Genomic DNA, 24,149 nt, shown 5'->3' on the forward strand with positions numbered 1-24,149 from the left:
CCCTCCTCTATAACCTCTTAGTCAGCAAGGCTGAATGTCCCTTGATATGTACCATCACCTCTAGTCTTTCTTTTCATGTATCCTGCTATGATTTGAATATGCCCTTCCAGATTTGTTTTGGAAACTTAATCCCCAAATTCATATTTAATGATATAATAGGGGTGGAGCCTTTGGGAGGTAATGAGGATTAGGTGAAGTTGTGAGGGTGGGGTACCCATGATGGCCTTAGTGGCTTTATAAGAAGAGAAAGATAAATCCAAGCTTATGCAGCATATTTATTCTGCCTTGCCATGTGATGCTTGTAATTCAAAGTTTTAATGCTTTGTTTGGGGGTTATAAATGAACAGGAAGGCACTTACCAGATACTGGCACTATGCTTTTGGACTCCCAGTCTCCAAACCTTGAGCTAAATAAATCTCTGTTCTTTATAAATTACTAAGTCTCAGGTATTGTGATATAGTAAGAGAAATGGACTAAGACATACTCTCATCTTTGTGGAACGCAGAAAATAAAAGGTAATCCAAGAAAAATGGGAGAGAGCAAATGAATGTGTTTTTGAAGAAGGAAAAATTTTATCCAGTTAATATGAAAATAAACGTGTCTAAAGAAGAAGAAGAGAACCTAAAGGTGCCAGCCTCCTTCTCTCACCTACCTGTTTACTCTAGGCACCTGTTTTTGACAGCAGCTTCTATAACAAGGAGACAACATCTTTTCTTTGATAACAAAGTTGCTGGTGTGGTATTTCTGCCAGAACATGGATGCTCTTTTAGGACTAATACTGATGAGATTGATAGTCTTTCTCAAATTTTCATTTAACTGTGGAAACAAAAACAGAACAGCTGAAGTGAAAGTGGGATTTATTGAAGGGATACAACACCACAAATATGAAATGATGCAGACCACATGGGGGGAACCATTACAGTTTCATCTATGTCTTCTAGGGCTCCTACTGTTTGTTTGTTTCTCTTGGGTACTTTGCTTTTCTCTGCAGTCTTGCCAGTCTACTTATTCAGTTTTCTTCCTTTATGATGTCATCTTACCTTGCCTTAATGCTGAGTCAGTCCTTTTTTTTCCATGCTCTTTCAGTTTTGTGATCTGATTCCAATTTTTTTTTTTTTTTTTTTTTTTTTGAAAAAAGAGGCTGATCAACCTAGTATAGGTTTGTTGTGGCATGGAACACTCAAGAGCTTTCTTTCAAAGGCTGAAGTTTGGACACTATCTTAAGAAGGAAATATGAGTTGTGAATCAATGACTGGCATCTCTGCTATTGCAGTCTGATGAAAACAAGACCACCATGTAGTAGTTGTTTATTTTAGGCTGAGTTACTACCAAGTAAAATCATCCAAACAAAGTAGTTATAGGCCACTCAGTGGTTGTGATATATGGGCTTCCAAGGAAAGTAGGCAAAGAGTAAAGGAGGTTAAATGAGTAGAAGTAGCAACATGGGAAACTAAGGTCTGGATTCTTAAGTATACTTTCTTCGTGTTTGCTTTAGAACATTTCATTGTTTGTGAAAGTGGGGCATTAGTAGTAGCTGTCACAAACAGGATACTCACTATTTGTCAGGCTTCATTTATTTACATTACTTGTAATCATAAGAACACTAAAAGGGTTAATCAAATTGTAGTGGTATGTAGAGATTCAAAGAGGTTTTAATAATTCGACTAAAAATAGAATGTAAATGGATGGTTACTTTGGAATTGTGTGCTTGATGATGCCTAGTAGAAGTGAATAGAGTCTTTCTTCTTGGATCCCTCTTTTGCAAAACTAGGAAGTATCTTTATGTGGTAAGGCAACAGAATTCCCTTATTGTATAGACTAGAATTAGATCATGTTCTCTTTCCTAAGCCAATTGCTAACTTGACTTTACTGATGGGACAAATGGATTGGCTTTGGTTAATGTAGGAGTTGGGTGATGGAGTCACTAACCTTGAGCACTTGGTCACAAGAAAAACAGATAGCTGAGTAAAAGTGGGCCTCTGGCAGCAAGAAAGAAGTTGAAGGGAGTGGGTTTTGGAATAATAAATAGTGTGTTTTGAGAACTTACTTTGTACCATGCACCCCTCAAAGCACTTTACATGAATTAACTCATTTTCTGTTCACAGCTAATGCTGTGCTCTGGGGGTAGAGTTCCAGCTTCAACCACATCTGCTGGACACCAAAGCCTGTTACCTAAAACACAGTCAGCTGTAGTATCAAGTGACTTGTTATAGATGCCAGCAGAACAGCGTCAGCATGCTGGAGTTTTATTGACTATATATATTTTACAAGTGAACATTTCTGCTTTTTTGTTTTATGAAGTGAGATGTATTTTTAATAATAACCACATTGTGAAATAGTATTTCAGTAATGGTTGTCATGCTGCTCTTGTTTTAACACAATTTAAAGTACTAAAATTCTAGACTGTATAAGGTAGCAGGACTATGTAAGAGAAAAAAATATGTAACTTCTTGCTGTCTTAGTTTCTAAGATGGTATACTCTTAATGTGCCTTTTTATTATCATGAGCTTTCTTTATTTTTTTATAATGTGTCAATGCCCCCAATTATCACATTTGCATAGATCTTTCCTAGATTAAATGGAGTGATACTTTCTTTTTGCCTTTGTTCTAGAATTGCAAAATAAACAGGAATTCATGTGTAATTTTAATATGGTTTAGAACCAAGAAGACCTGTTCTGCAAACTGAAACCTCTTCACTCAGAGGAAATACATACTAGTGATATACTGGCAATAATTCCAGTCAGTCCCCTTTTAAATGTGCCAGTGAATACAACATGAAAATGTACAAATATATATATATATATATATACACACACACACACACACACACACACACATATATGTGTGTGTATATATATATATATATAATCTCAACAGTCTCTAACAAAATATGTGTATGGTCATTTTTTTTCTCTTTTTTTTTTTTTTGTAGGCAGTATATTTACTGTAGGTAGTGATCTACTTGGTACATTTCTTTAACTGTATAAAGACCTTTCTTATTATATGAAATATTTCTAGGGAAGAATTGGGATTGACAGATGTATCATTCAGGACAGTTTGCTAGCACTGGTTTTTAGAGAGGCACAAATCTACTTGAAAACCGATTTCAAAAACTTATACCACTTCCTCAGAAAAATGCTTACATGCAGATTTTTATGTGATTCCAAGGGACTCATATCCCCCATATAAATTAGCCATAATATACTACCTCATTTCCAGCCTATATCCATAAACATTCTGGCATTAGTTGTGCTACTTTACAAGAATATTTAATGTATTTGAGAACAAGGAAGTTGTGTTTTAATATAGAGGTTTCAACATAAGTAGTGGATACATGTAAAATGTGACTACAACAAAACCAGCAATATGGAACTCTTTCTTCAGATCTGGATGTGGGTTAATTTTGCTTGTGCATTTAGGCTTTATCAGGACCATTCACCTTTCCCAAAACATCTGTGCTTCTTTGTTCTTTCTTACGCTTGTACTGTTCCTTTAAATGGACTGACCCTCCTTATGGTTTGACATCTTTCTCATTTAGCAGCCACCCTCCCAATTCTTTCCATGAAATCCAGGGAGTCTAGGCAGGAAAAAGTCTCGAAATGTTAATTTGTGGAGAATTTAATAAGTGACCAGTTTTGTGAATGCAGGGTGTAAAGACAGTGCTTATACTATGGGTCTATTTGGAAGAAGGTACAATCTTCACTACCAGGAGACTTCAAGGGACATGGGAAGGGGACAGTCACCAGAACTGGAAAGGAGTGACCCTGCTAGGAGGCCCTCCAAGGGGAGGCAAGCTATGTGTCCTGCAATGGAGGTTGCAGCCATCTCCAGTGACCCCACAGGAGAAAGGGAGCCAGGGAAGAAGTGCTCTAACCAGACTCCTCTCTCCCTTCCTTCTGCCTGCCATGCCCATTGGCAACACAAGTTGAAAGCAGAATGCTAGGAAGCCAGGAGATAGAGTAGTGAGGGGAAGGGCAAATGGAAGCCACCCACCCCCCAAGAGTAGTGAGGGGAAGGGCAAATGGAAGCCACCCACCCCCAGCTGACTCATTCCCATCAGTCGAGATACTTTGTTTCTACCTCAGTTTGAGCACTTAAACTGTCAAGCACTGTAGTGTGGGTGTGTGAGTGTGTGGAGGTAGTTCTCATGCTAAGAGAAGGGAAGAGATCAAGTATAATTTCTACATTTGGAAAAATCAAGTCATTTCTCTGGATTGTGCCTGTAGGCTAGTGACTTGCACGATATATTTTATTATTTTATTTTACTTTGGTTTTTTGTGGTGCTGGAGACTGATGGGTGCCAGTTTGGTACTCTACCTCAGAATCTTTTAGACTGACTTTTAATGATTTTTTGTTTTGTTTTGTTTTTCATTTATATAGTTGAATAAGAAGTAAGTTTGTAGTTTACAAGGCTTTTTGGGCAATTTTTATAGGAAGAAATATTTTTCATTTGGAGCCATGACATCTAACTTTGCATTTTGTTCTTTTCACTTGTGCTCCTAACAAGAGTCATTTTTTACTCCTTACTTTCATATTCCACATCTGGTCTATCATTAATTCCGTTGGTTTTACCTTTTAAATGTAATCTGAACATTCCCAACTATACTGCTCCTATCAGCCATTGATCCATGCAGTCGCCATCACCAATCTAGATTGCAAGCAGCGGTCCAGTATGTGTCCTCACTACCATTTTTGCCCCAGTATAGTCTACCACAAAGACACACAATACAATGCCTGACAGTTTAAGTGCTCAAACTGAGGTGGAAACAAAGTGTCATGACTGATGGGGATGATTCAGGTAGGGATGGATGTTTTCATTTGCCCTTCCCCACACTACCTTGTGGCCTATATCACCTGGCTTTCTTTCAAATGGCTTTCACTTGGGTTCTGTCAGTGGGCAGCACAGGAAGGAGAATGAAGGGAGACAGGAATTTGGTCAGGACTTTCTTCCTGGACTCTTTCCCTCCTGTGGGGTCACCTGGGGCTGGCTGCATACTTCACTGCAGGGCACACAGATTCTTCCCCAGGGAGGTCTTCCCCACAAGCTACACAGCTTTCATAGTGCTGCTATTAAATTGGAAGTCAGATCTTGTCAGTTTTCTGCTGAATACCTTCCAAGAGCTTCCCATTTTCCTCAGAAGAAAATTGGAATTCCTTACCATGATTTACAAGGCCAGGGAATTGAATCCCGCCCCGCGCCCCCCCCCCCCCATCTCACCTTTTCCCTCGCCCCTCCTCACTCACTCCCACTCCAGCAACTGACTGACTGACTTGCTTGGGATGTTTTGGACATGACAAGCACTTTCTCCTCATTCTTTGTGCTTGCTGTTATCCACGTTCAGAGGATTTTTCATTAGATATATGCATGGCTTCCCCCATCCAGCTCAGCTTACCCTTAAGGTTTGGATCTAAAAATATTCCCTAAAGATTTTGTGTATTAGGCAATGTAGTAATGTTCACAGGTGAAGAGATTGAATTATGAGAGCTGTAAGTAGATGAATTCATTTGATTGTAATAATTGGAATGGACTACGTGGTAACTGGAGGAAGTAGGTCCCTGGGCACGTGGCCTTGGACTGTCTTTTCCCTGGCTCCTTGCTTGCTCCCTCACTCTCTGCTTCCTGGCTGCCATGAACTGAGCAACTTTCCTCTGCTATATACCCTTCTGCCATAATGGGCTGAACCTCTGAAAACTGTGAGCCCAAAATAAACTTCTCTAAGTTGATCTTTTTAGGTATTTTGGTCATAAGGATGAGAAGCTAACACACCCTTTTGAAGAGAACTTCTATGATCAACTAACAAAATTGTTCCTCCCCTGTCGTGTTGTCTCTATGCCATTATTTAATTTTTTAGTTTATATCACTATTCAGAAGTTTTATTTCTTCTCCCTCTACTTCAGAATGAAAGCTTCATGAAAATAGGGATTTTTGTCTGTTTCTATTCACTTTGATGTATTTAACACTAGAAGAATACCTAATTAGCTTCTGGCTAATTAGAAATATTTGCTAAATAAATAAATGAATAAATGAAAAAGCAGATCTCATCATTAGCCTTTTTACTCCACTCTACTCCTGTGTCATGAAATAATCTTCCAGAATGTATATCAGAGGATGCTACTTTCTGGCTTTAACTCATTAGTCCCAAGTTTTCAGTTCTGAGAATAGATCAACAAAATTGTTACAGGTACTTTAAAATAAGTTGTAAATTATAATCTAGAACTTATATATCCTTTATTATTGTTAAGAATGAAAATACAGGTTATCCTATAAATAGCTCTTTTCCGCCACCGGTAATTTGAATTACAGTGCATTCTCTTAAAATGACTTCCTAGTTGTAGAAAATTGTTTATGCATTTTTATATTACATGTCAGTCATACATGTACTATTTTGTTCAGTTGAACATATAGTTCAGTTGAACATATAGTAGAAATAACTTTCACAGCAAAGTTTGCCATTTTCACAATAATCTTTTTTTTTGGTTTAAACTAAATTTATTTATTCACAGTTCTGGAGGCTTTAAGTCCAAGACCAAAGTTCTGGCTGATTTCATTTCCAGTGAAGGCTATCCTCCTGGCTTAGAGATGGCCATCTTCTGTGTCCTCCCGTGACCTTTCCTCAGTGCTTTTATGCGAAGGGGAGAAGAGGAGAAACACTGTGCACATGAGCATAAACATGAGTGGCCTACTGTCTACTCTGACAAGGACATTAATCCTGTTGCATCAGGCCTCATGTGATCTCATTTAAAATCAATTCCTTAGAAAACCCATTTTTAAATACAGTCACACTGGGCAATAAGGCTTCAAGGAGGACAGAGTCTATAACACACATTGCTTTTTGAGTTATCTTACAGCTTTAATCATAGGTAACTGATAAAATGCAATATAATTTTTTCATAAGACATGTATATTACTTTCCTGTTGAAGCTGTGATAAAGCACTACAAATTGAGTGACTGAAAACAACATAGGTTTAATATTTTGATGGTAGTGGAGGTCAGAAGACCTAAAATTAAGACCCTGGTAGGGAAATATTCCTTTTAGAGGCTCTGTGGGAGAGAATATTTCCTTGCCATTTCTAGCTTCCAGAAGCCAACTGCATTGCTTGAATCTTGGCCCTTCTCACCATCTTCAAAGAACACTACTCCAACTTTTTCAGAATACATTTTAAAAATATTTTCAAATACTAATTATTCACCTAGTTTCATAAAAGACATTTGAAAGCAGAATAGTTGTTTTGGAGTTACCATAAGTGGCATATTTTGTTGCTCAGTTTAAGATTTTATGGGTGTTCCATTTATGAGGTGATGGGGCAAAATGTGTTAGACCTTAATATGTGGACCCTACATGCATGCCTTTTTAGTCTCAGGTCAAATGACCTGCATGAGTGAAAACAGGCAGCACATCTGTGGGTATCTTTATTTTTTACTTAAAATCTGAAGGCTTGTTAATTTAGTTTCTCTGCAGGATTTATAATTGTGACCATCTCAGAATGATGTGCAGGGTTTAATGGGTTTAAATTTTATGTGTGTGTGTGTGTATATATATATATATATACATACATACATATATATATATGTATATGTATGTATATGTATATATACACTTATATATACATATTTTTGTATATATGTATTTTTTTGTAGTTTATAATTTGGGAATATTAACCATATATATGGAATTGCAAATAAGTCTAGTTTTTGTTGTTAACTTGCTCAAGAAAATTTTTCCTGGCTTCTCATTTCTATTTAAATAATACCAAAAATAATTGGGTTTATAGAATACCTTAAGGTCATGTGTGTTAGAATTTACTACAGATGACTGTAAAGTAGTCGCAACATTCTTGTCTTCCTTACATGGCTCACTGTTCATTTTTATTATATTCTATTCCTCAGCAAAGCTAAGCAACAATTGCCACCTAATTCTCTGCATAGAAATGCTTCTATTACCTGGAATGTCTGCTCTTCTTCTTCCCTTGTTCTGTTTACCTAGCACAGATTTTTTAAAAGGTAATTTTATATCATGGTAAAAAATATAAATTACATCATTTTAACCATTTTTAAGTATACCGTTTCCCTGGTGTTTATATCATTGTGCAGCCATCACAGAGCTCTTTTATCATTTCGTACTGAAACTCTGTCCATTAAACCATAATCCCCAGTTCCCTTCTCCAGTATGTGGCAGCAGCTATTCTGTCTCTGAGTTTGCTTATTCTACATACCTTGTAGAAATATTGTATGTGGGGTCATACAATATTTGAACTTTCACGTCTGACATTTTATAATGGCAGGTATTTCATTTTTATGGGTCAATCATATTGCCAACATTTTTATTCTGGTATACATCAGAGTTGTTTCAATCTTTTGGCTTTTTGAGTAACACTGTTATGAACAAGGGTATGCAAGTATCTGTTCCAGTCCGTGATTTCAATTTGGACGGGTATATACCTAGAAGTACAATTGCGGCATCACATAATAATCCTTTGTATAATTTTTTTTTGAGAAATTGCTCTATTATTTTCCACAGTGAGTACACCATTTTACATTTACACCAACAGTGCATAGGGTTCTAATTTCTTTATGTCCTCACCAACATTCATTCTCTGTTTTTGTTTTGTTACTGTACCCATCCTAATAATTAATAAGTAGAACTAGTCCAGGTTTTGTTTGTTTCTTGATAAGCTAGAATCTCAGCTCTTAATTCTTCTATGGTCTCATAGCACTTTTATTTATACTGTCAAGTACTTATGTATTTATCTTCCCATCTAAATTATAATCCTTTTGAAACTGATTATGTCTAGGTCTAGGCTAAGATAATAGACATGTTGTAGACATTTGTCGAATGCTTACTTTGGCTTTGAGCTCTGGTTGTGGATAGTATAACTGAATCTAAAGTGGAATATTTGCTAGTGATTCTAATGATAGTTTGCTTTTCAAATATGAAATGCAGTTAGAATAGAAATTAAGAGTGAGTGAACATCAGCCATAAGGACAAGGCTGGGTACAGGAGAGAATAAAAAGGCAGTTTCAAGTTTAGGTTGGGAAGGTTAAATGTTTATTAAATATTTTATTAGCACAGTAATACATGCATAGAATTTAAGTAATGAACTAATTCTAAAAGGTTTATAACCATATGGTTAGTCTCTGTCTCAATTTCTTCTGGCATTTACCCACGTCTGTGTTTCAGACATTATCTGTGGGCGACGTTTGGTCAGTGCTATCCTTCCTGTTTTCCCTTATCCATGTAGTTATTTTGTAATTCTTGGCTAAATTTGTATTTATTATTAATAGTAAACAAATATTGTGCACTACTGAGGATTGTCTGATATTGTCCCATATTTTGCTTGTTGCTTTTGGTTTGTCTTTATCTGTGGTAATTATCGCCTTTTAAAATTGTTTGGTTTTCTGTGTAACTATCTTATACCACCTAATAGTATCTACAGAGAATTTTCTGTTATGTTAGTCATATCAGCTCATTTTTCAGTTAATTTTGTAGTTTTTATTTGTCTGCGGCTATGTAGGTTAAACCTCTGTAGGAAGGTCTTCTTGTTAGTCTTCCAGAGAGAACAACCTCCAGTCTTGTATTGAATGAGGGTAGAGTTGTTACCTAAGCACTGGACCAAGGTACCGAGGCACTAACTGCTTCTCAGTGTTTACCCAATCCTCTCTGGCATAGGATTCAGCTTTCTAGGATCCCTTTAGTTAGTTACTACTTAGCTGTTTACTTTTTTATTTTCAAAGTTCTGTGCCATTGTTCTCACTTCATGTCCTTGATGGTTTCTGTTTAAAAATAACAAAAACTAAAAGCACACTTTTATATTGAGTTAAGTTTTGGGGAGGGAGTGAAATTGTATAAACTTTGTTTAAAAGAAACAAATATAAATAACTGAAATAATACCATTAGCTAGAGGTAACTACTGCTGTCATTTTGGAGTATGTCCTTTTAATCTTTGTGTATGTGCAAGCTGGCTAGATAGAAATTGGATTATGTCTCATATACAGTTGGTAGGTTACCTTTATCTGTTTGTTAGCATGCTAGTCAAGACCTCTAAATGCTATTTTCACACAAACTGTTGTACATTAATTTCTGTTGTGTGCTATAGGTATTTTGTCTATTTTTAGATCACTACCCACATCAAAATAACGTTGAACACAGAAAACTTAAGTGATAAGCACTCATTAAAAAAAAAAAGTGCCACAGCTATCTTTATTCAAAGATCCACTTTTAATATTCTGTGCCCTGGTGCTGATTTTTAAATTGCCTGCTCTTCATTCTGCTTTATTTCATTCAGCCTGCAGATGGCAGAATTGTTTTATTTTAACAGCAATTTTAAAGGTTCAATTTATTCAGTAAGTTCTTGCATTGCAATGAGAAGTAATTAAATGAGTGATCTCTCTGCCTATTAAAGAAGAAGCAAATTAATGTTAGGGACAGGGAACCACACTAAGAAACTACTGGGTAATTTACTTCTTCATTTGGTCTTATCTATTTCACAGTTTTTGTGTGCTTAGGTTATAGCCCCATAAATGGACCAGAGCATGACTCTAAAATGTACCGTATGTAAACTGCTGAGTTTCCTTAATTACTTTAGTCAAAGTAATGGAGCTTAGATCTGCTTCCCATTAACCACAAAGCAATTTGTTCTGCATTTATATTTTAAGAGTTTGCATATATTCTTTTTTAATCCAGACGCCTTTTACAATTCTTGTATATCATTGGCTTAAGATATTTAGTATAATTGATTTTGTTGGAATATGAGTTTTATTTTTAGTGTAAAAGAACTAATAAGTTAGAATTAGGTCAGTGTACAGTATTTCAAATCAAAGTCAGATATATGTTGTAGAAAAATTGGAAGAACAAATTCAAAGAAACAAAAATTGCTTAGAGAAGCTTCTATAAAATTCAGTGATTGATAGATTGATCATGTGGTTGATATGGCAGGGAAAGCAGCAGTAAACTAAGCTGTTTAATTTATTGTGTCATTCTGTTGAGGCAAAAAACATTAAGAGATAAAGATAGTTATAATGATTTGTGAGATATTTGCTTTTAAAATCAGTATATGTGAATTTAAATTGCTGGAAATATACATTACCAGAGTCATCTTATGAATTTTTAATGTTTTATAACTATTACAGAATGGCAGACTTTATAAGAAAATTAGGCATCATTTGATAGTTTTGTAGAAAGGAACAGAACAATAAATTACTACAAATGGGTTAGATTCTAATTTTCAAGTATTTTTAAGTTCTAATTTAAAAAAACCTGTATAACCAGTTTAGAAAGATCACATTTCCTTTTTTCTTACCTGTAGTTGTGCCAGTTGGTATTAGTAGGAAATATAATGGGTGCACATTTCAAGGCTTCTGCAATTTAACAGAATAATGGTGGAATGTACTGCTTTCTGAAATGAAGAGGGGGCTGTCATTAATTTCTAATGAAAACTAAATAATGTATGTGTAGGGTATTTCTATTCCAAGGGAGTCTAGAAAAGCCTCCACTATCTTAAGACAGTTGACAGCAACCTAAAGGGTAGATATTAATTATGTGCAACCTTGACACTCAAAGCTGATATTATATAATTACTTTCCCATCAGAAAAATACATTTGGAAAATGTATGTAATATTTCAGTCCAAAGAAGGAACTAGAATGAAATATGGACTCTTACTAATAAATTAATTCTTTTATTTTGAAATGTTTTTTCTACCGTTAAAGTCATAGGATTGATTGGTTACAGTAGTCAGAGAATATATTACACTTTTTATTCCATAATAAGCCAGTATAATCAATCAAGAGATGGTACTGAATAATGGAGATGTCAAAATCTTTCTTCCATTTATGTCACCTTCATTGCAGAATAAGGATAGTGATCTATTATAGAATTTTTATATTTTATTATCATTATTCAGAGAAGCAATTTCAGTTCATCCATGAAGGGTGACTGAAAAATGATTTTTTTAAAAAATTTTAAAACATGAAAGTGTTTGAGGTGCTTGATGTTGTGCTTTGGAAAAAATACTTAATGCAGACATTTCATAAAATAGTCCTTAATGTCAGGAATAATGCAAATATGAAGGTCTCTAGGTGAGAAATTATCATAGGAGATAGAATCATAAAATAAATATGAATTTTATCATGGCAACTGAACCAAAGTATAAAAATATTGAAGAGAGACTTTGTTTTGAGAGAATTGATTTAGTATTTGTCATAAATTGGAATCTGAATGTGGAATTATTGAGGTCCATTTATTTTGTGCCTCGAAGTGGAACTTTATTTGATGGATTCATATATTCATATATATATATATATATATATATAAGTATTCAGTCTCATAATGCCAGGCTTAAACTTGTTGATAGAGTCAGCACATTGGGATTCTTTTTTTTTTAAGTTGTGCTTCTTTCCATGATGCTGTTTAGAAGTTAAGGGGTTTTGCCCTTTTTTTGAGTACTGGGGATTGAACTCATGGTCGCTAGACCCCTGAGCCACATCCCCAGCCGTGTTTTGTATTTTATTTAGAGACAGGGTCTCACTAAATGGCTAAAAGAACCTTGCCATTGCTGAGGCTGGCTTTGAACTCATGATCCTCCTCCTCAGCCACTGGAATTACAGGCATGATTAAAGCCACTGGTCTGGCTTTTTTTTTTTTTAAACAAAAAGCACGTTTGTCATTACCAGCTTAAAAAAACAAATGCTGAAGGTTGAGTTGGCTCTACATTTTTTAGGCAAATGTTTTTTCCATCGAGCCATGTGAAAAAAAAAGAAAAAGGGAGGAGACTCAAGGCAGCAGACAAAATAATCTAGGAGATTAGAAAGTTCAGTTTATTATTTCCAAATATGTTTAATGTATTAAGCTTTAGCACTTGAAAATTCTTTCATTTTCAAGTGTAGGATTGTTGTGATTTGGATTTGATCTGTGTGAGTGTTTTTCCCAAGTGTGCTTCCCTGATTTTACTTCATTCAAAAATTTAGCATTTCACTGTTTTATAGATTCCATGCATTAAGGTTGGGCATAGTAGTTTGCATTGTTTTCTACCTGAGTAATGTCTGAATGTGCCTGTTTATGGACTTATTTTACTAGAAAAAGTGCAAAAATTTAGGAAGCTATACTCTGTAATTTGTCTTTCAATTAGAGGTAGCTTGGGAATTAAATGCAACCTGCAACAATAATTATTGAGAGTCATAAGTGACAGGAGTTTGATGGCCAGTATTCTGCAGTCCTTTCCAAAATAACTGTATGTGTGCTGGGGATTAAACCTAAGAATGCATTACAGCTGAGCTACATCACCAGCCCTATAAATAATCAGCAATCAACTGATGATCAGTATTTGTAAGGAACATGAGAAAAAAGTAACACAGTCTAATAAAGGACAGCCGAGAGAGCTAAGCGGACAGCTCCCTTAATCTGAACTGTGGTCTTCATATTGGTGAAATGATCATGCTCACTTTGAATTTAGTTTGGACTCTATCATTTTGGGGCCTTTAGAAGTGATAATTCTAGCTGTCTTAGAATTTGTACCAGATGTAAGAGAGGAAAGGAGTCAGGTATGAGGATCAAGTGGGTGGGTGGAGTCTTAATGCTGATAGGCTGGATTAGAGAATGTGATGCAGAGCTGAGGCCTTCCACAATTGGACTTTCCAGTACAACCCCTTATTTAAAGTTTGGCTTTTTGTTTGAGGGAGAGAGTTTGTGTATACAAAGCAAACATACATGGATTGTCGCCTCACACCCAATGAGCCCTGATGATGGGAACAGGGAGAGGTGAGGCTATGGATCTGTCTTCCTTTCTTTTTTTTTTTTTTTTTTTTTTTTTTTTTTTTTAGAGAGAGAGAGAATTTTTTTTTTTAATATTTATTTTTTAGTTTTCAGCGGACACAACATCTTTGTTTGTATGTGGTGCTGAGGATCGAACGCGGGCCACACACATGCCAGGCGAGCGTGCTACTGCTTGAGCCACATCCCCAGCCCTGGATCTGTCTTTCAAAGGCAGGTTCATTCATGCAGGGCCATGCAGGGCCATGGAAGAGCTCAGAGGAAAATGTAGGTTCCCTATAGACAGGAAGGTCTTAAAAGAAAATGAGGACAAAGCTGAGGCAGGTAGACATGCTTTTTCCCAGTCCTTTACAGAGGAGTGAAGAAGTAGAGAACAGATAGAACCTTTCTTCTTAATATTCTTGGAAGTACCTTTAACATGAAGCCATCGGAATTCTCCAAAAGTCACTGTAAAATTAGTTCCATTTCCCTAAGGAAACCTCATTTTATTTAACCCCATTTAACATGAGTGCTAAATTTCCTTACTGTTAATCCTAATACATTAATGGGGAGTAAACTCCGTTCTCTCCTCTTCCACATTTGAAATATGTTAGCTGTGCTGCAGTATTTTGCTTGTTTGAGTCTTGAGTGTTGAATATCTGAGAAGAGAATGGTTCTGTGAAAGACTTCAGGGAATGTAATTTGTTGTTACGGTAGTTTATTAGTATAACCTTTATATAAATTTTAATCAAAAGCTGTGTGCTCTTTGAATATAGTCCTGGACGGTGGGTAATTATTGGGAAGTAGAGCAGGACAGATACATACTGTCTCCTTTTTTGGTGTCTAAGGAAAAAATAATTTGCTTCAGTGAGAGGTGTCTCAGGTTTAAGGTCAGCCTTTTTGAATCCCCAGTTTAATTGTGGTAGGGAACAAAATCTGAGATCAGTTCAACTGCTTAGTTTCTTGCCTGATCAACCTTGACTAGATAAACTTTTCCTTTCAGTCTTAAAAAAATTGAAATGCTATCTCTGTCACCTACAGTTGAATATTGAGTAATATAATATACTATTTGAATATTGAATATTGAAAAGTATAATATTATACCTTTGAATATTGTGTAGTGTAGGTTTAGCGGTGCATTACAACAACCAATTTCTTAAAGTCTGATCTTGATTAATCTGCTCCAGGTCATTAGAGTCCTGTTTTTTTTGTTGTTGTTAACTTTTTTTTTTCTTTAGTTGTTGAAAGACCTTTATTTTATTTATTTATATGTGATGCTGAGAACCAAACCCAGTGCCGTACACGTGCCAGGCAAGTGCACTACCAGTGAGCCCCAACCCCAGCCCCCAGAATCCTGTTTTGATGTTATTTTTTCTTATCTTTTCTTGTGATCATTGTACCTAAAATATTTTTTGCAGAGACAAAAGGGAAAGGAGATGAAACTTAAATCAATTTTTCTTTTTTAACTTGTAAGCACCTAATTATGAAAGTAGTCAAGTATTTAAAAAAAAGTTTTATAAAAATATTCACAGTTGAGAATGTTATGTTTCCATAGTATTTACTAGACACTTTATTTGTCATCTGGGAATTGTCTTTGGAGTACCCTCTTTCTCCATAGAATTTGATAGTAATTTATTTGAATTGATATTAATTCCTTGTTAGTACTTTTTTGGGAGAGGCTAATCTTTTCTTTTTTTCCACTTTCAGTTGATCCTATTAAGGTTCTAATGCCATCTCTGTCACCTACAATGGAAGAGGGAAACATTGTCAAATGGCTGAAAAAGGAAGGTGAGTTAAGAACATCACTGGTGTCTACTGTGCTTTGTTGATCACTCTTCCTGGTTATTTTGGCTTTTTTCTAATCAGTTGTATTACACAGTACATAATGTAAATGAAGTAACCTGTGTTTCTTTGCTACTAATATAGATTTGTTTAAATAAAAATTTCCCATGTTAATGTAGCAAAGTTTTCTGGGTTCATCCTGTGTGTTTCCACACGCACTGAATTTTAAAATATTTTAAGGGTTTTTTTTTTTTTTTTTTTTCAATTTTCAGTCTTTCAACCTCATGCTTTTATCAAAACCCTTAGTTTATAACTCTATCATGACTGTGTGACTGCCTATTTTCCTGGAGCTAGGGAAGTTGATTATAAGAGGGCAAATAAGTAAGAATAATAAGGAAAAGCCTCAAAAGAAGAGCAGTAGAGAAGGGCAGTAGACTTCTAGTTATTGAAACATATTATTAAGCCTATATAATTAAAATGGTGGGGTTGGTGTTTTAAAAGAACTGCAAGAATGGGATCCTGTTTAGACTAGTATATACTCTATGTATGTGTAATTTGTCAAATACACTGTACTGTCATATATATCTAGAAAGAACCAATTAAAAATAAATGCGTACTCGGTGCAGTGGCACACTCCTACAATCCCAGTGACTTAGGAAGCTGAGGCAGTAGGAGGATCACAAGTTCAAAGCCAGCCTCAGCAACTTAGCGAGGTCCTGAGCAACTTGATGAGACTTTATCTCAAAATAAAAAAAATAAAAAGGGGTGGGGATATGGCTCAATAGTTAAGCACCCCTGAGTTCATTCCCTGGTACAAAAAAACGAAAACCAAGCAAGTGGCTAGCCCTGGCAAGGACTTCCGGGGTTTCCATTTGTGATTCAGTAGGCACAGATTTTGCTAAGGCAAATTCTGGTCTTGTGTCATCCAGAAAGTAATTATAAAAGAGCATCTGGAGAGTTTAAGTCACAGGTAAGAATTGAGAGTGTGGCAGAGTTCTGTTGTTATTCCAGGAGGTCTAGCCACTCGGAGGTCTAGCCACTCGTGGTATAACTTTTGCCAATGATGACACGTATGGGGCTTGGGAAGAGGGCCGGCAAGTACTTATTTGACAATATCTGCCAAATAAGCTTGGGAGTTTGGGGCAAGGCTGCCATTCTTTGAGGGATTCTGGAGTGCTAGGAAAAACAAGAAGATAGATAACAGAATGGGCCTCAGAGCAGAAGCTTGGTCCTATGGATTAGGCAGGTATCCATAAGGGAGTAACCTAGGAGATGTAACACAGTGAGGCTGTCCAGATGACTGTGCCTGGTTAGGATTGACCTGTGTGATTGGAAGCATTACTAAATTCTCTTCCATAGCAGGGAATGTGTCCAAATGTGTTAATGCGTCCCTGTTATGGTTAATGCAGTAATTGGAACAGACCCGGCAGTTTGGTACGCTTGGTGCTTGATATGTTGATGGTGACACTTGGCTCATTCAAAAAGGGACTATTAGATTATAAATTTATTGAAAACATATTCCCTTTTTTATATACTTCTCATTAGCTATGCTTTTTTTATATTGAGATCTTTATTAATGTAAGGTTAATGGAATTTAAAACATTAAGAATATTGAAAATTTTTAATGAAAAAGAGTGCTGTTGTATCTAGTTATCAATCTAATTTATTTTTAAGCAAAGACTAGATAATGATCCAATAGCCTGTGGATAGCAGTTCGGTTATATAAACTTTTAAGGTTTCTTGAAAATCTGAGACTCTAATTCACAGCTACTTTTATTAATGCGTGTTTTAAGCTAGGGAGGTAAGGGTGCAATAAAAGAATCATGATTTGCCCTTTGGAGTTTCTATGTTGCCATGAGAACTACCTGGAGTGAGTCAAGTTAGATAAAATCAAAGGTATATCATAGAGGCTGGGGGTTGTGGCTTAGTGGTAGAGTGCTTGCCTAGCATGTGTGGGGCGCTGGGTTCAATCCTCAGCACCCCATAAAAATAAAATATATTGTGTCCAACTACAACTAAAACAAAATACAAAGAAAAGAGGTATATCATAGCTTCAAATTCAATCATAATTTGTTTTTATATTCTGAGTTATGTGCAATAATAGCATGTAAATTATTTTCATCTTTTTGAGCTAATGAATCTTAGGACACTAGTTTAATAATAAGTAATAGGATGCTTATTTAGTCTGAGGATTGAATTAAAAGTATGCATCATAAAATTAGTAGAAGCTGAGTGTGGTGGTGCACACTATAATCACACAGCTACTTGAGAGGCTGAAGCAGAAGGATCACAAGTTGGAGTCCAGCCTGAGGAATTTAGCAAGACCTAGGCTCAAAAAATAAAAATAAAAGGCCTAGGTATGTAGCTTAATAGTAGAGCACTTATCTTGTGTGCACAAGGCCCTGGGTTCAGTCTTCTGTACTGCTAATAAAATAAAACAGTAGAGAAAATATTTTGAAAGTGCTAAATAACACACAATTTCAAAATAATCTTGAAAGGTAAGTTGAACTGTAATTCTCCATCTTTATTACAGGTGTTTAGGAGGGTGGGGTTGTGGTAAAGAAAGTATACTTCAGGTAATTTCTGTTTATTAAAGTGGCCATAGTTTATTTTTTCATCAGTTGAAAAGTCAAATCTGTTAAAACAACAAAAAGAAATATTTGTTCCCCTTTCATGAGAGAATATTTACACATATGAAAAATATTTTTTTCCTTGAGATTAATATTTTAGATTTGCGCTCTGCCAAGAAGCACTATGAAACAAAACCACACTAGAACAATTGTGTGACATACTTAGCACATGGTGTCTGGAGCAGACATGTGCTTAGCAAGTGATGTCCTCTGCTGCTCTAGGTGTGATTCTTCAATCCAGGGGCTGTCATTCTTAGTGAGCCTTTCTTATGTTGTATAACTGGGAATTTTGACTATTCCACACAGCTTTTGTGTAATTCGGACTGTCTCAAACTTAGTGTTTGAGAGTAAAACTGTTCTGATGGGGACTTTATCCTGTACCACTAGGTACAATTGGAGAATTACACAAAGATTCTGGATTCTACTGTAGAAGAGGCTTTGGTTTCTATTTCTGGGAATATGTTTGTGGTGCTAAACTGGAAAATTTGGGAAAAGTACATTTCACAAATAGCCTCAGTGTTTTTTTGGTATACTACTATTTTAACAGCTTTTTTGAAATATAATTTACACAGTCACCAATTTTATGTGCACAATCCAATTATTTTTAGTAAACTTACCATAGTCCATTTTTAGAACACTTCTGTCATCCCGAAATGTTCTGTGCTGCGTGATTGCAGTTGCTTTCGTCTCCCATCCCTGGCTTTAGACAACTTTGATCTGGTTTCTGTCTCTAAAATTTTGCCTTTTCTAGACATTTCATGTAAATAGTCATCATAATATAGAGTTTTCATTTAGCATAGTTGAGATCATCCATGTTGTAACAAGTATTAGCAAGTTCGTTACTTTTGTTGCTGAATTGCTTTTATCATTGTGCTTTTTTACAGTTATTGCTAACATTTATATTAGATCAAAATTGTAAAATTGGTGAATGAATTGTAGATTACAGTATTAATCAATGGAACTCTGTGTGGCAATAAAAATGTACTTTGCCAAACTGTTCAATACAGTAGCCACTAATCAGGTAAAGAAGAGACCAGAGGGATGTATGGGAATTTAACCTGATGTGACAGTCTCCTTCTCAAACTACCACTCATGCTGTCAGCAGGATTTGACTGGCCTAGCAGCCAGGCTGCCTCAGGTCATGGGTCCATGCAAATATCATCCTTTTAATTATGATGAAGTGATAAGCATTGACAGACTGTGATTAGGGATCCCTCTTCTCTATTACCATTCTGTTGTGTACTAATTGGGTGGGATTGGCATTGTCAGCTGGTTCTGATTAGGAACTTCTTGTAGCATTTCTATCTTATTATTGTTAACCATGGTGTCTTATACAGTGTCATTCATATAGGGGCAACTTGTAGATGTTTGCTGAGCAAATACATTAATATCTCTCAACATAGCAATAAGAAGAGGTTTTTCTCTTTCATGTTTATGTAGATCTGATTTACTTGGTCTTTCAGACAACAAGTAGCCCTCTACCATCATACACCTTGGAAATACTTAGTCTTAAATTTTTGGCAGGACAAAAGTATTTTGTAAAAACCACAGGATGTGTTTGGTTAATAATATAAACCGTGTTTGACTGAGACACTATTTCATGCCTAGAATTTACTAAGACAGAGGGAAGCCTCTGTATACTTCCATCCTCAGCTCTGACAGCTGCTCATCTGGACAAAGGAACAGGATATGATGCTGGCGTCGGTGCTGGGGAGCGGCCCCCGGGCGGGCCTCTGGTCTGGCCCCTCCTGGGGCCCGCACTCTCGCTCCGGGCCCGCTCCACCTACGCCACTGACACCGACTTCAAGAAGATGGCTCAGGAACACTCCAGGGCTGCCATCTTCTGCAGCCAGTCAGCCATCAACGTGACAACTGAGAAGCCTTCTGTCCCTCAGATCGTCCATGAGCCTCTGTCCTGGCTGCTCAGTCTTTTCCACTAGACTATAAACTCTTTACAAATAGAACCATATCTTGTTGTTTTTGTACTCAGTGCTTACTACAATGTCTTATACATTAATGTTTGTTGAATGATCTGTTTGAAATAATAGACTGGAAGAGGAGCGAATAATGGATCTTGAGTTTTAATCGTTGTTACTAGCTATACCTAATATTTTGTCTTTAGTTCTATCTGAAGATGTGAAGTGTTATGTAAAGGTGTAAGTGAAGTGACTTCCAAGTCTGTGATTTTTTTTTTTTTAATAATCTCTTCCTGAGAGTCAAAGAGATTAAGATGAAGTGACTAGATCACTACTAAGTGTACAGCCTTCAAATGAAACTCATATCTGACATGTCTGACTTGGGAGAGGTTCCTTTTAACTTCTCTGCCAAGCAGTCTTTCTCAATATAGTGCTAACTTGTTGATCAAAGCTGAAACTTATCAGACTTGCATCTTTGTGGCATTTAGTCTCAAAATTTTCTTTTGGCATTTACATTGTATTTGATTATCAATAGATAGAATCTAGTTTCATAATAAGTTAGGGGTAATGCTTCTTTATATGAAAGTATAATGTTTTAAATGTTACTGTAGTTTATGGACAAAGCTCTTTATACACAGTAGTTTTTGTCTGTTTCTCTCAGCATTCTTATTTAGCTGACATATGTGCCTATGTTATGTGGCAAGATGTGGGTATTGTTTAAAGAACATAAGAAACGGGGTTACATGTCTATTTAAAATTAGAAACATTCTACAAATCAAATGGGAGAATGAAAAGACACGCAAAGGACAGTTTGATGTGTACCTCATAAGGAAATAAGGATATGTTAAGTTATTACAGTTTTTTTGTAAAGCATTTAATCTGAAGTGCATCACACATGGGGCACTGGCCTGAGATCTGAGGAATGGGAGTGATATAAAACATCTCTAATGTGCCCTGTTTCTATTGTGGAAAAGCTCACAGTATTTTCTAGTAAGTAGAGAAAAATACAATTTTTAAAAAGTAATTAGTAATAGCAATATAACATTTTATATTGTAATTTGTGGTTCTTTTCAAATTAGTTATAACTGTTACAGGAATTCAGGAATAGAAACAAAAACTTGTCAGTTGAAGTGCCAAGAGAAAGTTACATAGCTGAAGCAGAAGAATAGATAGTTCTTAAAGAGTGGTTGAAATTTGAACTTGGATGAGCACAATGATATAGTTTCATTTTACTTGGTTTCTTAAGGCCAGAATTTATTTTCCAGCCATCAAAGAAGTGGTTTTATGGTAGGTTGCATAATTCAGTGATCTCTCCCATGGTTACTACAGAAACAGAATAGTGCTTTTTTATTTTTCCTTTTGAAGTATGATCTATTTTAACTAAAACATCTGCTGTATAAAGAAGTACGTAAGATAAAATGTATAATATGACACTGGGACATTCTCTGTATGACATACAATGGTCCTTTTTGGTCTGTTCCTGCATATCTCACCAGCCTAATCTTTCATTGCTTCTCTCATGTACTGTTTGCTAGTTCCCCCAAAGTGGCGTGTTTTCTTTGCTCCCAGGCCTCTGGGTATGCCGCCTTCTGCCTGAATCATTATCCTTTATTTATCTCCTCATCTTCTCAGGCTCAGATGAGATTCATTCTAAGGAAACTTTCAGAGCACACTTATTAACTTACTAGTATTTTAGATTTTCTTTCACATTTTCTCATTGTATTCACCTGTAAATATTGCTATTTCAGCTATTTGGGTGTATATGTGAAGAGATGGGGGTGTATTTGTATGACTTATATTTTCTATCCCTTTATTTTATTTTTCTATTTAGGGTTTAGGTCTGTCTCTTCTAAGCTATTTTTACCAAGATTTTATTTCTGTATTTTCATAACCACTACTTTTATATGTAGTTTTAATCCGTTTACAATTATTGTGGTTATTTATACATTTGAATTTATTTTTGCTGTTTTTTGTGCATTTCTGTTTTTATTCTCTTCCTTTTCTTTTCATGGGCATACTTTCTGTTAAGTGATCATTTTGCTGATTTTTTAATTGATATAGATTATATTTCTATTTTTAAATTCTTAAATTTTGTCAAAAAATGTAGTTATTCAGTATTTTTTCCTAATTGTATCAAAGTTCAGTATGGTTCACATCACCTAAACATTCCCTTATTCATCTTATTGATTTTTAGTTTTTGAGTTTTTACTTTTTGACCTTCAAACATGGCCTTTTAAGTGATAAATGGTTAGCATTATAGCAGCTTTTGTGGTAACTTTTTTCTTGTGTCTCGTGGGTCCTTTCTGTGTCTACTTTTCTTCTTGATGACAATCTTGTATGAGCTCTTTGAAGTGATTGCCAATAATGGTAAATTTTCTAGCTTTGATATGTCTAAACAATACTTTCTGTCATTCTTAATTGATGGTTTGGCTGCATGTAAAATTCTAGACAGTTATTTTTCCTCAGCTTTTTGAAGATATTGCTTCATTGTCTTCTGACCTCTATTGCAGCTGCTGAGAAGTGTGCTCTCAGTCTGTCATTCCATTGAGGTAATGTTTTTTTTTTCCTCTGATAGCTTTTAAAATTACGTTTTTTATTGTTGATAGTGTGCAGTTTCTCTACAGTGTATCTAATGTGGATTATGTTTACATGCTCTAATACTCTTTTTCCTGTTAAAATTTTGTCACCGTTTTAACTTGCATAGAATGTAATCTCAATATTTATATGTACCTCTACCTACAAGATTTAGGACATTCCTCACATGCCACAAGGCTCTCTTGTGCCCCCTCTCAGTCAACAATGGGTATTTCAAACTCTTAATATTATGAAGGTATACATCTCTAGTTCTGGAAAAAATTTTGGCAATTATTTCTTCAGGTATTGCTTCTCCACCAGCCCCCCAAGTCTTCCCCAGGAAGTCCATAAGACAAACATTGCAGCCTCAGTCTATGTCATTTAGCTGCCTCTTTTCTTTTCCTTTCTATTTAAAAAAAAAATTTTTTTATCTGCATGTGTTAACTACTGGATAGTTTCTTGGTGCTAGCTTTCAATATCACTCTTCTGCTATGTCCACTCTAGAATATATACCTTTTTTTTAAATTTTGATGACTTAATTTTTTTATTTCCAATATTTCTGATTAGCTTTTTTCCTTTCTACTTGATGCTGTTTTGTTTCATTTCTGTACATTTTTTAAAAAAAATTATTGTCCTTGTGATGGCTGTTTTATCTTCACTTATATTTTTAACATCCTCCAGATACTTATTTTAAAATCTTTGGCAGATTGCACTAAAGAATTGCTTCTCAAATCTGTTTCTGTTCCAGTTATTGATTTTGTGACTTGCTTTCTTAGCATTAGGTTTCTTAATGTTTCAGGACCTTGTTTTATGGTTTACTTTTGAATGGAAGGTTTTTCTGTTTTTCTCAAATGTCTTCCCTCTTGCCCATCCCTTATCTTACCCTTAGCCCCTGTATTTTGCTATGGATACTGAGAATATTGACAGATGCAGTCCTGGAGCCAGAAGGTTGTTTGACTTGGTTTCTGATATTGGGGCAGTATTTTTGTCCCCCATCTCCTACACCCACAGTTTCTGAATAAAGCCTTAGTCTCAGTCAGGTTTTGATGGCTCATTTCGTCAGCCTGACTTAGCCCTAGCTTCAAGTGGTAAAGCTGATTTGAGTCCCCTGGCTCCACAAGGCCACTTTTAGTTCCCTGTACTTCCTAAAGGAAATCTATCTCTTCTCTCCTCCCCACCACAAACCTACTTTTTGATCCAGAAACCAGCATGTCTGTAATGTCAGTTCCTGCTCGGGTTTTTAAGTTTTCATATCTTTTCTATTGCACAGAACTGGTCCTTAATTTGACATCAGCCATGTTGATTTTCTCTTTTTTATGCTGTGTATGCTTTATTCATTTATGCTGTGTGGTACAGATAGGATTTCTGAACTTGCCCTAAGATGTAAACCAAAAAGTACTATTAATTATGAAACTTCTCTCTATAGAGTAATAGTCAAATTAGCAGGAGATAGGGTTGGGAGTTTAACTCAGGGATAGAGCTTTTTCCTAGCATGATGAGGC

The 24,149-nt window shown here is 35.7% G+C and overlaps 1 protein-coding gene across 2 annotated transcripts in view; it reads left to right on the forward strand.

Moving 5' to 3' along the window:
- The window catches only part of Pdhx (pyruvate dehydrogenase complex component X), a 66,904-nt gene that overhangs the window by 3,835 nt on the left and 38,920 nt on the right, over positions 1–24,149 (forward strand). For both annotated transcript variants that reach the window (XM_058583215.1, XM_046455954.2), the window contains exon 2: positions 15,453–15,533. In XM_058583215.1, coding sequence (XP_058439198.1) covers positions 15,473–15,533 — 61 coding nt within the window. In that variant the 5' untranslated portion in view covers positions 15,453–15,472. The remainder of the gene's footprint in view (positions 1–15,452; positions 15,534–24,149) is intronic.

This window comes from Marmota monax, unplaced genomic scaffold (genome assembly GCF_021218885.2).
Source record: "Marmota monax isolate L192 unplaced genomic scaffold, Marmota_monax_Labrador192_F-V1.1 WCK01_AAM20220418_F8-fsc00047, whole genome shotgun sequence".
Classification (NCBI taxonomy): Eukaryota; Metazoa; Chordata; class Mammalia; order Rodentia; family Sciuridae; genus Marmota; species Marmota monax.